The sequence below is a fragment of the Myotis davidii genome, unplaced genomic scaffold (genome assembly GCF_000327345.1).
Source record: "Myotis davidii unplaced genomic scaffold, ASM32734v1 scaffold425, whole genome shotgun sequence".
In the NCBI taxonomy this organism is placed as follows: domain Eukaryota; kingdom Metazoa; phylum Chordata; class Mammalia; order Chiroptera; family Vespertilionidae; genus Myotis; species Myotis davidii.
Genome location: NW_006296413.1, coordinates 1,427,291 through 1,439,418, shown reverse-complemented (window position 1 = coordinate 1,439,418; position 12,128 = coordinate 1,427,291). Strand labels below are relative to the sequence as shown.

Sequence of the window (12,128 nt, the reverse complement as noted above, 5' to 3'; positions counted from 1 at the left end):
CCCCGCGCCTCCCCTCCCGACCCCGGAATCTGCCCAGGGCCCCCGTGGGCCCGTGGAACCAGGAATTCCCTTCTCCCAGCCCTAATAGCAATCAGATGGCCCAAGTGGAAAATCACTGTGCTCGCCTGGGCCGAGCCGGGAACTGGCGGCTGCGGGTGCCTGGTGTGTGCGCTGTGCGCGGGGAGGATGAGTCAACCTCTACTCCCCTCCACGAGCACCACGGGGTCCTGGGGCCCCGAGCCAGAGGCTGGGGGATGCAGGCGCCCCAGCGGTGGCATGAGGACTGAGGACGGGGGCGGGGAGGAGTGGCTTCCCAGCGAGCCCCTTGGGGAGGCCCCTCCTGCCCTGGTCCAACTTTCTCATGGCCAGGGAGCCCGAGGGAATTCCAACCAGTGTTTCCCCGAGAGGAGCCAGTGGTGCCCAGATCGTGCGTGGGTGCCTCTGTGGGCGTCTTGAAGGGAGCCTGGAACTAAAGCTCCCCCTGCACCTGCCTGGGGCTGCGGGCCTCTGTCCTGGAGGAAGCGGGGTCCCTGCCCCAGTGCAATCCTCCCCGGGAGGAGGGAGGGGGGTGCTCCCTGCGAGCCCAGCTGGCCTGGGGCAGGGCAGAAGGAGGCTCCAGGATGCGGAAGCTCAGGCCACGCCTGGGATGAGAGGCTGGGCAGGCAGCGGGCAGCGGGGACCCCCCCCCTGCTCCCCACTCCCCAGAGCAGGCCAGCTGGGGCCCAGCTGGGCCACTTGTTTATGTGGGGAGGCCAAGGGGAGGTGGGGGAGGCGGGAGGAGGCCGAGTCCAGGCAAGTTCCAAGTGTAATTGCATTTGGACACTTAAAAGGAATTGTGTGAAGTGGGCAGTGGCTCCGAGGTCTGCCGCCTTATTTGGTGTGGAAATTGGTTTCCTTTAAAACTAATGAGAGGTGCCTGTGAGGGGGGCAGCCATCCTCTGCCCGGGGTCCCGTGCCGGAGGCTGGGCTCCTGCAGGGGCAGTGGAGCGAGCTCCTGTGGCGGCTTCAGTGCCGGCCGGTCCTGGGCCTCGGTGTCCTCTCCCGTCGGTGGAGGAGAAGCGACTCACAGAGTTGCAATGAGGAAGGGGTCAGATCCAGGCAGCAAAGCGCTGTGGGCACCCAGAAAGGCTCTGCTCCGGAACTTTGCTTTTAATCGCCACCCACCATGGGCCTCACAGATGGACTCTGTGGTCCCACAGCACACCCCACGCCCCCTCAGGCCAGGACCCTCCTCTGCTGGGGGTTCCTGGGGCAGGAGGTTCTGGGCAGGGCTGTCTGCTGCCAGATCTGCCCCCTGCAGGACGGTGGCCGTGGAGCAGAGCCTCTGTCCGCTCCTCTCCACTGTGGAAGCCAGAACACCTGTGGGGCGCCAGGCACTGCGCTGCAGGCGGATGACCCCGCTGAAGGCGAGCAGAGAGGCAGACCAGAGCCAGATGATCCGCATACGTGTATAACCACACCTGGACGGCCAGCACCATGGCCAGGTGTGCCAGGGAGATCAGGACGGCTTCTCTGAGGAGGTGATCATGGAGCCCACAAGGAAAGCTGGGCAGGAGTGACTCGGTGAGAAGGGGAAGGAAGGCATCCGGCAGGGGAGGTGGTGTGAGCAAAGGCCCTGGGGCAGGAAGGCAGGCTGCACAGGTGAATGGGGGCTGCATGAGGCTGGGCAGCTCTGATCAGCTCACTGGGTCCAGGAGTTGTGTTCTCACCTCTCTGCTGCCATTTGTCCCATCTGTCGGGGGACAGGTGCAGTGATGACAGCTATAGGCCACTCACTGTGTCCTGTGAACCAGAGCCTGCATAAATGGAATCACTTAATCCTCACAAAAGTCCTCGTCCCCGCCCCGACCACAGTTTATAGATTCATCAGGCATGTATTTACCGGGCATCTACTATGTGCCAGGCACTGTTTTAGGCCCTGGGAACCCAATGGTGAATGAAACAGATGGAGATGGGGCCCGCATTCTGGAAATGAGGAAATTGAGGCCCAGGGAGTAACTGTGTCTGTAGGACCTGTGCTCGGGGGCTGGGACGGCTCTGTGTCCCCATCTCCACTGCTGGGCATGGAGACGTCAAGATGTGTGGGGAGAGCTCTGGACCCTGGATCCAGCCTGGCTCTGCCTTTGCAAACGGAGGGAAACGGAGCCCTGGTTCCCCAGTGGTGCTGTGGAGAGGGTGGGGGGATCTGATGATACCTGTGCCCCTTGCCTGTCCTCACTTTCCACTTTAGCTCTGACAGGCCCGTTCTTCTTTCTTCTCAGGGGACAAGGCAAACGTGTGTGTGGTCTGGGTCTCCCAGGTCCATGCCTGAGGCCCTTTGGCTCCAACCCTTGGGATAAAAAGGTCTCTCAAGGTCTAGTGCGCTTTCCTGATGGGAAGGGTGAGTGGGACCTTCTTTTATTCTTTCCCCTGCTCTAGCCAGGCTGGAGCGTCTGTGATAGAAGCCGCATCATGGGAATCTTTGCAGAAGCCTACATTTTCTTCTGTCCCTTATGCGGGAGACTGTTCATTTGTTCATCCATTCAATATTCATCTATTATCCATCAATTATCCATCCACCATCCATTCACCCATCCATCATCCATCATCCATCCATCCATCCATCTATCTATACATACATACATACATACATACATACATTTTCCCATCTATTCATCATTTATTCATTATCCATCTATTCATCCATCCATCACCCATCCATCCATCATTCATTTACCCACCCATCATCCACCATCTATCCAACCATCATTTATTCATTCATTCTTATCTTTATTTAACACATAGTTAGTGAACACCAACAATGTTGATCCTGGGGAAAGAACCGTAGAGGAACCATGTCGGGGAAGAAGAGCAGGTGATAAACAGAAACAAATGAATAAAAGAATTCTAACTGGGATCATTGCAGTGAGGAAGAGGAACAGGTGTCGTGATAGGACATTATATGGTGGGAGAGAGGAGGGTGTGTCATAGGCTGAATGATCTTAAAGATGTTGGTGTGTGAGTTCCAAGATCCCGAGAATATATGACCTTCCATGGCAAAAGGGACTTTGTGGATTTGATGACGTGAAGGATCTTGAGACGGGGAGATTATTCTGGATAATCCAGGTGGGTCCCCTAGAATCACAAGGGTCCTTATTAGAGAGAAGCAAGAGGGTCAGAGTGAGATGTGATGATGGAGGACAATCAGGGGGTCAGGCAGGAGATGTGATGCCCTAAGGAAGAGGCCAGGGGAGTGTGAGAAAGGGGTCATGAGCCAAGGATGCCAGTGGTCTTAGAGGCTGAAACAGACAAGGAAAAGTGTTCTCCCCTCAGGGCCCCAGGAGGAACCAGCCCTGCAGACACCTTGATTTTAGGCTCCGTTGTCTCTAGAACCACAGGAGAATACGTGTGTGTTGTTTTAAGCCACTAAGTTTGTGCTCATTTGTCACAGCAGCGATCGGAAACTCATACAGAATGGCAGATAGGCCTATTTTTAAAAAAATATGTATTTTATCGATTTTTTACAGAGAGGAAGGAAGAGGGATAGAGAATTAGAAACATTGATGAGAGAGAAACATCAATCAGCTGCCTCCTGCACAACCCCTATTGGGGATGTGCCTGCAACCAAGGTACATGCATGCCCTTGACAGGAATCGAACCTGGGACCCTTCAGTCCGCAAGCAGATGCTCTATCCACTGAGCCAAACCAGTTAGGGCCAGATAGGCCTATTGATTGAGGGTGGGCTAGAGGCTACTTCTGCTTGAGCTGAGGCCTGAAAGGGGGAAGGAGAAGGAGCCAGGTACTCACCGAGCCCACAGGAAAGCATTCCAGGATAGACAGCAGCAGGTACAAAGGCCCTGAGGCGGGAAAGATCTGTCTATCTCTATTTACTAGAGAGTTGTGTGTGTGTCATTAGGGTCCAGACAAGGTTCATTGCTGGATATGCCTCTTTCCTCTTATTTTAACCTAGGGTTCCCCTGCAGCATCCCTCCCTCCCTGCTTCCTTATTTCCCTTCCCCTTCCCTCCCTCTGCCCCAGTTGGCTCAGGAAACAGACACATCACACTCCCAGGGAAATAAGGAGTTTCATAGAGGAGTGTGTGTGGGCTGGGGCAGGGGAGGATAGGAGAGCCGGTCCCTCACCAGCCTGGAGCCAAGAATCAGCACAGGAGCTGCAGAAGCTGGGGAGGCTGCCCCTCTGGCCCGGAGCCCGAAGCAGGAGCTCCTGGAGAGGCCTGCAGAGCCACGGCCTCCACTTTGCTCCACCTCCCAGGCCTCCCAGGAGCCCTCCTCACAGGCAACCTCTAACCCACTGTCGCTCCGGGAGGGAACTCAGGGAAACCGTTTCCAGCCTTAGGAAGATGTGATGGGGGGCAGGCAGCTTAGCACAGTCCACCCCTTTGTGGCTGTGCCAGGCATACACCCCCATCCGTTCAACCGTACTTAACGCAGTGGGGGCCACATCACTTATTTGGGTGGTGATCCTGGGAAGCATCACGTGGACATGGGGCCGGGAGACAGGGGAGGAAGATGATGGGAATTCCCTCCCGCCTTGCTCTGATGGGCCTCGTCTTCAGCTCACCATCGCCCCAGCCCCCTTCGGTAGGTGATTGTGACACCTACACAGGTGTCCTTGGTGAGGGAGAAGAGACAGGCAGCCAGGGCGGCTGCCAGACCCTCACGGGGACTGTTGCCAACAACTCCTGACTTGGGGGAAATGGGAGGCCAGGGATGATACTGCCCTAAATCCTGAGATCATGTTGTGCAGTTCCGCCCAGGCCGGCCGCTGGCGCAGACGTGCAAATACAATGAAAACCTGCCTTGACCCCAATCCTCATCAGTTTCAGCTTCCCGTGGGACGAGCGCAGAACGGCAGAGCTGTTCTCGAGTCCCAGGGACCTGGTGTCTCCTGGTGGTGGGAGGCCACGCTTCCTAAACCTCCTGGCAGAAGCAGCTGTTTTCCAGAGGAAAGTCGCGATTGGCAGCTCCTAGTGCCGCGGTCTGACCTGGAGCTTCCCCGAGGTTTTGTTCCATCTGCCAGCGGAACAGATTGTTCTGAGTGTGTGTGTGTGTGAGAGTGTGTGTGTGTGTGTGTGTGTGTGTGTGTGTGTGTGTGTGTGTTTCAGTCATTAAAAAACCCACCAGGGTTCGGCTAGAGTGGTGCAGTGGGTGAGCATCAACCTATGAACCAGGAGGTTATGGTCAGGGCACGTGACCGGGTTGTGGGCTCTGTTCCCCCATGAGGGGCGTACAGCAGGCAGCCATCAATGATTCTCTCTTATCATGGATGATTCTATCTCTCTCTCCCTTCCTCCCTTTGAAATCAATAAAACAAAACAAAAACACCACCAGGATCTGTAAAAATATTATGGTAAAATCCACCGAAGTTTGCCCTGACTGGTTTGGCTCAGTGGATAGAGCATTGGCCTGGGGATTGAAGGGTCCCGGGTTCGATACCAGTCAAGGGCATGTACCTTGGTTGCAGGCACATCTCCAGTGGGGGCTGTACAGGAGGCAGCTGATCGATGTTTCTCTCTCATCGATGTTTCTAACTCTCTATCTCTCTTCCTTCCTCTCTGTAAAATGCCCCCCCCCCCAAAAAAAAGAGAAAATCCACCGAAGGTAAACTTTGCTATTTAACCATTTCGAAGTGCCCAACGTAGGAGTATCAGGCACACTCACAGTGTTGTGCAGCCACCCCCACCATCGTCTCCAGAGCTCATTATTTTGCATAACGAAACTCTGTCTCCATTAAACATGAACTCCCCATGGTCCCCTGCCTGGACCCTGCCCACCCAACATGATGACCTGGCACACAGGACACACTTGATATGGCGCCAGCGTCCCAAGGGGGCATGCTCAGCCTGCCCTGAGGGGAGCCGAAGGTCCCTGGGCCTCATTCTCTGAACGGCTGCCTGGTTTCAGCTGCTGGGGCGTTGCTGGCTCTGAGGGGCTCACACCATCAATCCGCCGCCCCAACCAGGTGGGGACTTCTCGGCCGTCTTGCAGAACAGACCTTGACCCTGAGCTACCAGGTCCCCTCGCCCGGCTTACCCCTGTAGGCGGGGCACCAGCTCTCCCCAGCCTGGGTGACTCCAGTCCCCCTCAGCCTAGGATCCAGGGGCCTCCCTTGCAGGCTCCTGGGTCCTGGTCGTCTCTGCCCTTGGACCTGTGCCCCGCCGAGGCACTCTGGGCAGCTGGCCTGGCAGCAAGCTCAAAGTCTGGGCTGCTTTCCAGGCAGTCACGGGGGCGGCTTCCGGCCCCATCCTGCTGTCTCTCGCTCATCGCCATCTCCGTGCAGGGAGCTCCGTGGTGCCCTAGGAGTGGCCCCCAGCTGATGGCCAACGGTGCAGGGGGTGGAGAGAGCACCCAGATTCCGTGCCCTGAGGGCCCCACGGGACTGGGCTGGCTGCTACCAGCGGATAATGCACCTTCCTCAGTTTCTTGCCGGCCCTGACCTACTTTTTGGGACCCACATCCACACTGACTCGTCGGGCCCTGTCTCAGCAGCTGCCGGTTCAGGAGGAGGTCTGCACTGCGGTCTGACCTGGCAAGGCCCCAGACACCACCACCCTGGCTGACGGGCCTGTCCCGGGCCCTGACCTAGGCTCCCCGTGGAACCTTCTGCTCTGAGCTGCACCCCAACCCCACAGGCCTCTGGGCTTGGCCTTCAGCCCTCCGCTCTCCCGCCTCCACCCTGCTGACCCTCATCACCCTTCCCCCTCCCCCGACTTAGTTCCCACCACAAGCTCAGTTCCCAACACAGCAATGATCGGGTCTCCCCAGATTCTTGTTGCTTGTGTCACGTGAGAGAACTGGAAATAGCATGCAGCCCGTGTGGCCTGGGAAGCATACGGTGTTCCACATACTTGTCCCCAGGGCATGGGTTTGCTCGCCAAGGCCCCCGCGCGCGGCCTGTGCTCTGAGGCATGGTGTCCCTCCGGTCCCTGGCCAGGCTGCGTGCCCACTGCGCCCCCCACTCGCTGTGTGATCTGGGACAGAGCACGTGGCCTCTCTGAGTCTCCGTTTTCCCAAGAGCAGCAGCAGGGTAACTGCTGAGCTGCTCTCGGGGCAGCTTTGGGGCTGATGTGTGAGGGAATCTGAGAATCCTTTGTGACCCTAAAACACTGGCTCATTCTTCTCCAGAGATGGTGTGGAAGGAAGTGGGTGAGGGGGTAGGGAGGATGAGGCCCTACTGTGTGCCCATCTTGCTGCAAACCCCACTTCATGGGGGTGGAAACAGAGGCCTGAGGATGAGGGTGGGGAGGGGTGTGAATTCAGATCTGAAGGAATCAGGACCCATGCTTTCCCCACGTTACTGCGCGGCTGGGTGATTTTTACGTTGTTCCATGTGCTCTTACAATCCATTTGAGCACTTTCTGTACCAGTTCACAGTGCCTAGCTCAGTTCCTGGCATGCAGTAGGCGCTCAATAGATGCGTGATGAGTGAATAAAAGCCCTGATGCTACCTTTACAAAGACCCACGTGGGTACATGCTCCCTGCTCGTGAGGAGGAAACCCAGCCCTGTGTGGCCGGATGCACCAGGAAGGAAATGAACATGACAGAGTGTGGAGCAGGCCCAGGGTGCCTGACCGGTGATGGCCGGTGCCTCCGGGTGGTGAGGACAGTGGCCCCTCTTGGGATCTCCTCTGCACCCCCACAGCCTCACCAGGAAGTTTCCCCCTAAAAAACAAAGTGGGAACCAAACAGGGCGGTGGTTGGCACTTTGCCCAAAGCGCGGAGCACACACGCTTGGGAGCTGAGGGAGCATTGCTGGCATTCCAACCAAGTGTGGTGCAACCTCTGGCTGGGCATCTGGCGAGGAAGGGCTCTGTGCTGAGGGAGCCTCCCCAGCGGCCCTGCTGGGACAGGGAGTGGTCCTGAGGCTGAGCCGGACAGTGTCTGTCCCCACCAAGAGGATGCCTTTCTCCACTGCAGGCTCCAAGGGACACCTTGTGAGGGGCGGGGGAGGGGGGGCGCGAGGAGGGGAGAGGAGGACCCTGTGCCCTAATGAATCTCAGGCTTGTTTTCTTGCCTGGGGGCAGGGCAGGCACTGGACTTCCTGCCAGGGACCCCCTTTCTCAGCTACTTTGCAAACCACCGGCTGTGACGTAGCTGGGTTCCCCCTGCGGGCTGGCCGCAGCTGCAAGCGGAAGCTGCTGCTCTATGACTGCAGGGCCAGCCCGTGCCAGGACCCAGCTTGGCCCTTCCCGGGCCTGCTGTGCTGCGTGCTGCCCGCTGGGCTTCCTCCTCTCCTAGGCAGGTCCTGTGCTCCTGGCCTCCGCTGATGGGGGGCAGGGCTGTTCTTAGACATGGTGCTTCCAGCCCATTGAGTGAGGCAACACGGTGGCCCTCCAGACTCAGTTTCCTCATCGGTCATGGGGAGAGGGCCCTCTGTCTTTGCTCACAGGGCAGATGGGAGACCCGGATGAGAATCGTGGTGTGGCAGATGCTCTTAAGGGCGCAGGCATGAACACGAAAACAAAGCCTTTCTTGTCCCCTATGGTGGTAGGCAGCCTTCTAAGATGACCCCTCAGGGTCCCCACCTCCTGGTGGTCTTGTGGGATGTGGTGCCCTCTCCTTGAAGGGGGCTGGGCCTGCTGACCCGCCTCACACAAACAGAACATGGCACGAGTGATGGGATGTCTCTTCCGAGATTAGGTTATGAAGGATGGTGAGTCCCATCGTGTTCGTCCGCTCCCTCTGGCTTTTCTCGCTTGTCCCTTCTGACGGAGCCGGCTGCCGTGTCCTGAGCTGCCCCAGGGAGCGGCCCCTGCGGCTGGGACCTGAGGGCGACCTCTCGGGGGAGCACGCCTGGACCCTCGGAGCCTGGGACTGGCTGCAGCCCAGGCCCACACCGTGATCGGGCCTGTGAGAGACCCAGTGCCGGGGGCATCGGCTGAGCCACACTCGGATTCCCGTCTCAGCAAAATGGGAGCTAACATGGAGCTTGGGGTTATTTGTCACTGTCACATAGAGGCCAGTTAGACGTCTCTCTGGTTTCACCTCCAGACCAGCATCGATCCCTCGACACTGCCGGCTGTGACAGGGAGTGATCCTGAGGCTGAGCCGGACAGTGCCCAGTGCCCAGGGGACCCACGCAGGGGCCTGCTGTGAGGACCCAGCTGCCTAGAGGGCCCCACGAGCCCTTTCTCTCCTTGCAGGCACCCCTAAGTACCAGGCCGACTGACTGAAAGCTAGTGATGGACACAGCCTAGAGGGCATCTGTCTGCATCCTGGGGACAGCCTGGCTGCACCAGGGACAATATGCTGGCCCTCCTATGGGCTAAGCCGGGCCCCTTCCCCCTAGTTAATTTCTACCTCCCCTTTGGTGAGAGATCCTGTTAGTCCCCTGTATTTACACCAGCCTCAACACCAACACCATGCAGTCAGGGCAAATGCGTACACTGTGCTGTAGCCCATTTGGCAAACATCGAGGGAATTCTTTAATTGCAGTAAGACAAGTCCTTAGGGGATGGGCCATTGTTGCTAAGAGCTGTGTGCATCTATTAATTCCTTTTTCAGAATAAAAATATCTTACTTTTGTCACGTTTTAAAAATGTTAAAAATAAAATCAAACCATGAACACATCCCGTGGCTAGCCACACCCTGGCCCTCTGATCCCTCTGAGCATTATCATCTTTCAAACCTTAGCCAATTGATGTGCTCACCCATCTCATTGTTATTATTATTACTAGGTGCTCAGTGCACGAAATTTGTGCACAGGTAGGGTCCCTAGGCCTGGCCAGCGATCAGGGCTGATTGGGGCTTTCTGGTTGCCGGCCAGGGCCTTCCTTCGCTCTGTGCCACCCCCTGGTGGTCAGCACATGTCATAGTGAGCGATCAAACTCCCAGTCTTCCCGTCGTACTACAGAGGGGACACTTTGCATATTAGGCTTTTATATATAAACTAGAGGCCCGGTGCACAAAAATTTGTTCACTCAGGGGGGCCCCTCAGCTCAGCCTGTGCCCTCTCGCAGTCTGGGACCCTCAGAGATTGTCCACCTGCTGGCTTAGGCCCACTAAGCTGACAGTCAGACATCCCTCTGGCAGCCCAGGAGCCCTCGGGGGATGTCCACTTGCCAGTGGGAAGAAGGCCTAAGCTGCAGTCTGACATCCTTAGAACTGCTGAGGAGGCAGGAGAGGCTCCCACCACCACCTCTGTACTGGCAGGCATCAGCCTGGCTTGTGGCTGAGTAGAGCTCCCCCTGTGGGAGTGCACTGACTACCAGAGGGCAGCTTCTGCATTGAGCGTCTGCTCCCTGGTGGTCATTGTGTGTCATAGTGACCAGTCATTCCCAGGCATTCTGCTGTTAGGGTCAATTTGCATATTACCCTTTTAAATATAGGATATATAGATTATTTTTAATCCGCACCTGAGAATATTTTTCCATTGATTTTTAGGGAGAGTGGGAGAAGGAAAGACAGAGAGAAATATCAATATGAGAGAAACACATCTATTGGTTGCCTCCTGCACTCTCCCTGAACCAGGGCCCAGGCTAGGGAGGAGCCTGCAACTGTGATATGTGCCCCTGACTGGAATCGAACTCGGGACCCTTCAGTCTGCAGGCTGATGTTCTAGCCACTGAGCCAAACCGGCTAGGGCTTGTTGTTATTTTAATCAGCATCTCTTCTAATGAGGCAGAGCTTATTTCATGCATTCATTGTTGATATATTTTCTTTTGTGAACTCAAAAAAATTTTTTTTTATTAAAAATTTTTTTTTTTACTTTTTCAATCCTTACCAGAGGACATGTCCAAAAAGTGAGAGAAACATCGGCTGCCTTTTTGCATGGGCATGACAGGGACTGCAATTGCAACCCAGGCATGTGCCCCGACCAGGAGTTGAGCCAGCACCTGCTGTTGCACAGGATGATGCTCAATCAACCGAGCCACTCTGGGGGGCTTTTGTGAACTTCTGGCTCATGTTCTTTGCTCCGTTACTATCTATGGAGAATTTAATCTTTTTTTTTTTAACTAACTTTTCTGAGCTTGGTGGGAGGCAGAATTTTGGCCCCCATGACCTTCACCCACTGGCATCAGGCCTGTAGTTATGATAGGTCAGCGGCAAAGGGGATTTTGCAGATGTAATTAAAGTCACTAATCAGCTGATCTTAAATACTAGAAGAAGATGATCCTGGGTTGTCTGGGCTGCCCAGTGTAATTGCATGAGCCCTTGGAAGCAAAGAGATGTGGCCACAGGCAAAGCCAGAAGGATCTCGGAGGGAATTCTGAAGCCTCTCCTTCGGAGCATGAAAAGGATGCAATGCGCTCTTGATGGCTTTGATGATGGAGGGGCCATGAGTGAAGAGATGCAGTGGCCTCTAGGAGCTGAGACTGTGCCCTGGCCGGCCTTCAGCGGTGGGGACCTCAGTCCTAACCCCAATGGCAGTAAACTCTGCCAGGACCTGCTTGCGCCTGCTCCAGGCGCTGACACCTTGACTTAGGCCCTGGGCGGCCCTGGGATGAGCACCTGGCGCCGCTGGACCTCTGACCTCCAGGCCGGCCAGAGACGAAAACGGGAGCTGCGTTAAGCCACGTGTGTGGCAATGGGTCCCAGCAGGCACAGAGAACACGCTCTTTCTCTATCCACGCTGCGAACGCTTTCATACATGTTGTAAATAATTTCTCAAGTGTGTCATTTGTCTTTTAAACTTCACCCTCAAATAAACTCAGTCTTCCCAATGCCATTATCAGAGTTCCGTGCTGGGGGATGTCCTTTGCGGTCACCCCCCCACACGCAACTCACATGCAAAGCCCATCCTAGGCCCTCCCTGCCCCAGGGTTGCAGATTCAGTCGGTCTGGGGGGCCCAGGCCTCTGCATTTCTGAGGCTCCAGGGCTGGCTGCGGGCTGGGGAGTGGGCGGTACCATCTGTGATAGAACGCGCCCCTCCAGGGCCTAGGAGGGTCCTCAGGGCCCGCCTCTCCCTGGAAGCCCCGCCTTCACACTCAAGAACTCCGTTCTCATTGGCTGGAAGCGAAGGGCTCCCCTACGTCACAGTGCTGTTCACTTTTCTCGAACTCCAGGGGCGGGGACACTGCGCCTGCGCGGTGGAGCTCGGCGCTCTGCTCCGGAGCGTGTGCGAGGGTCCCGGCGGCGCGCGGAGACCCCATGGCGGAGTCGGAGCCCCTTCTGAGCCAGGCCCGC

General features: G+C 56.6%; 1 protein-coding gene across 1 annotated transcript in view; it reads left to right on the top strand.

Annotated features, from left to right (window-relative positions):
- The first annotated feature begins 11,231 nt into the window (after positions 1 to 11,231).
- TPCN2 (two pore segment channel 2) overlaps positions 11,232 to 12,128 on the top strand; it is a 25,597-nt gene continuing 24,700 nt past the window's right edge. Inside the window, exon 1 of the mRNA XM_015568946.1 lies at positions 11,232 to 11,370. Coding sequence (XP_015424432.1) covers positions 11,232 to 11,370 — 139 coding nt within the window. The remainder of the gene's footprint in view (positions 11,371 to 12,128) is intronic.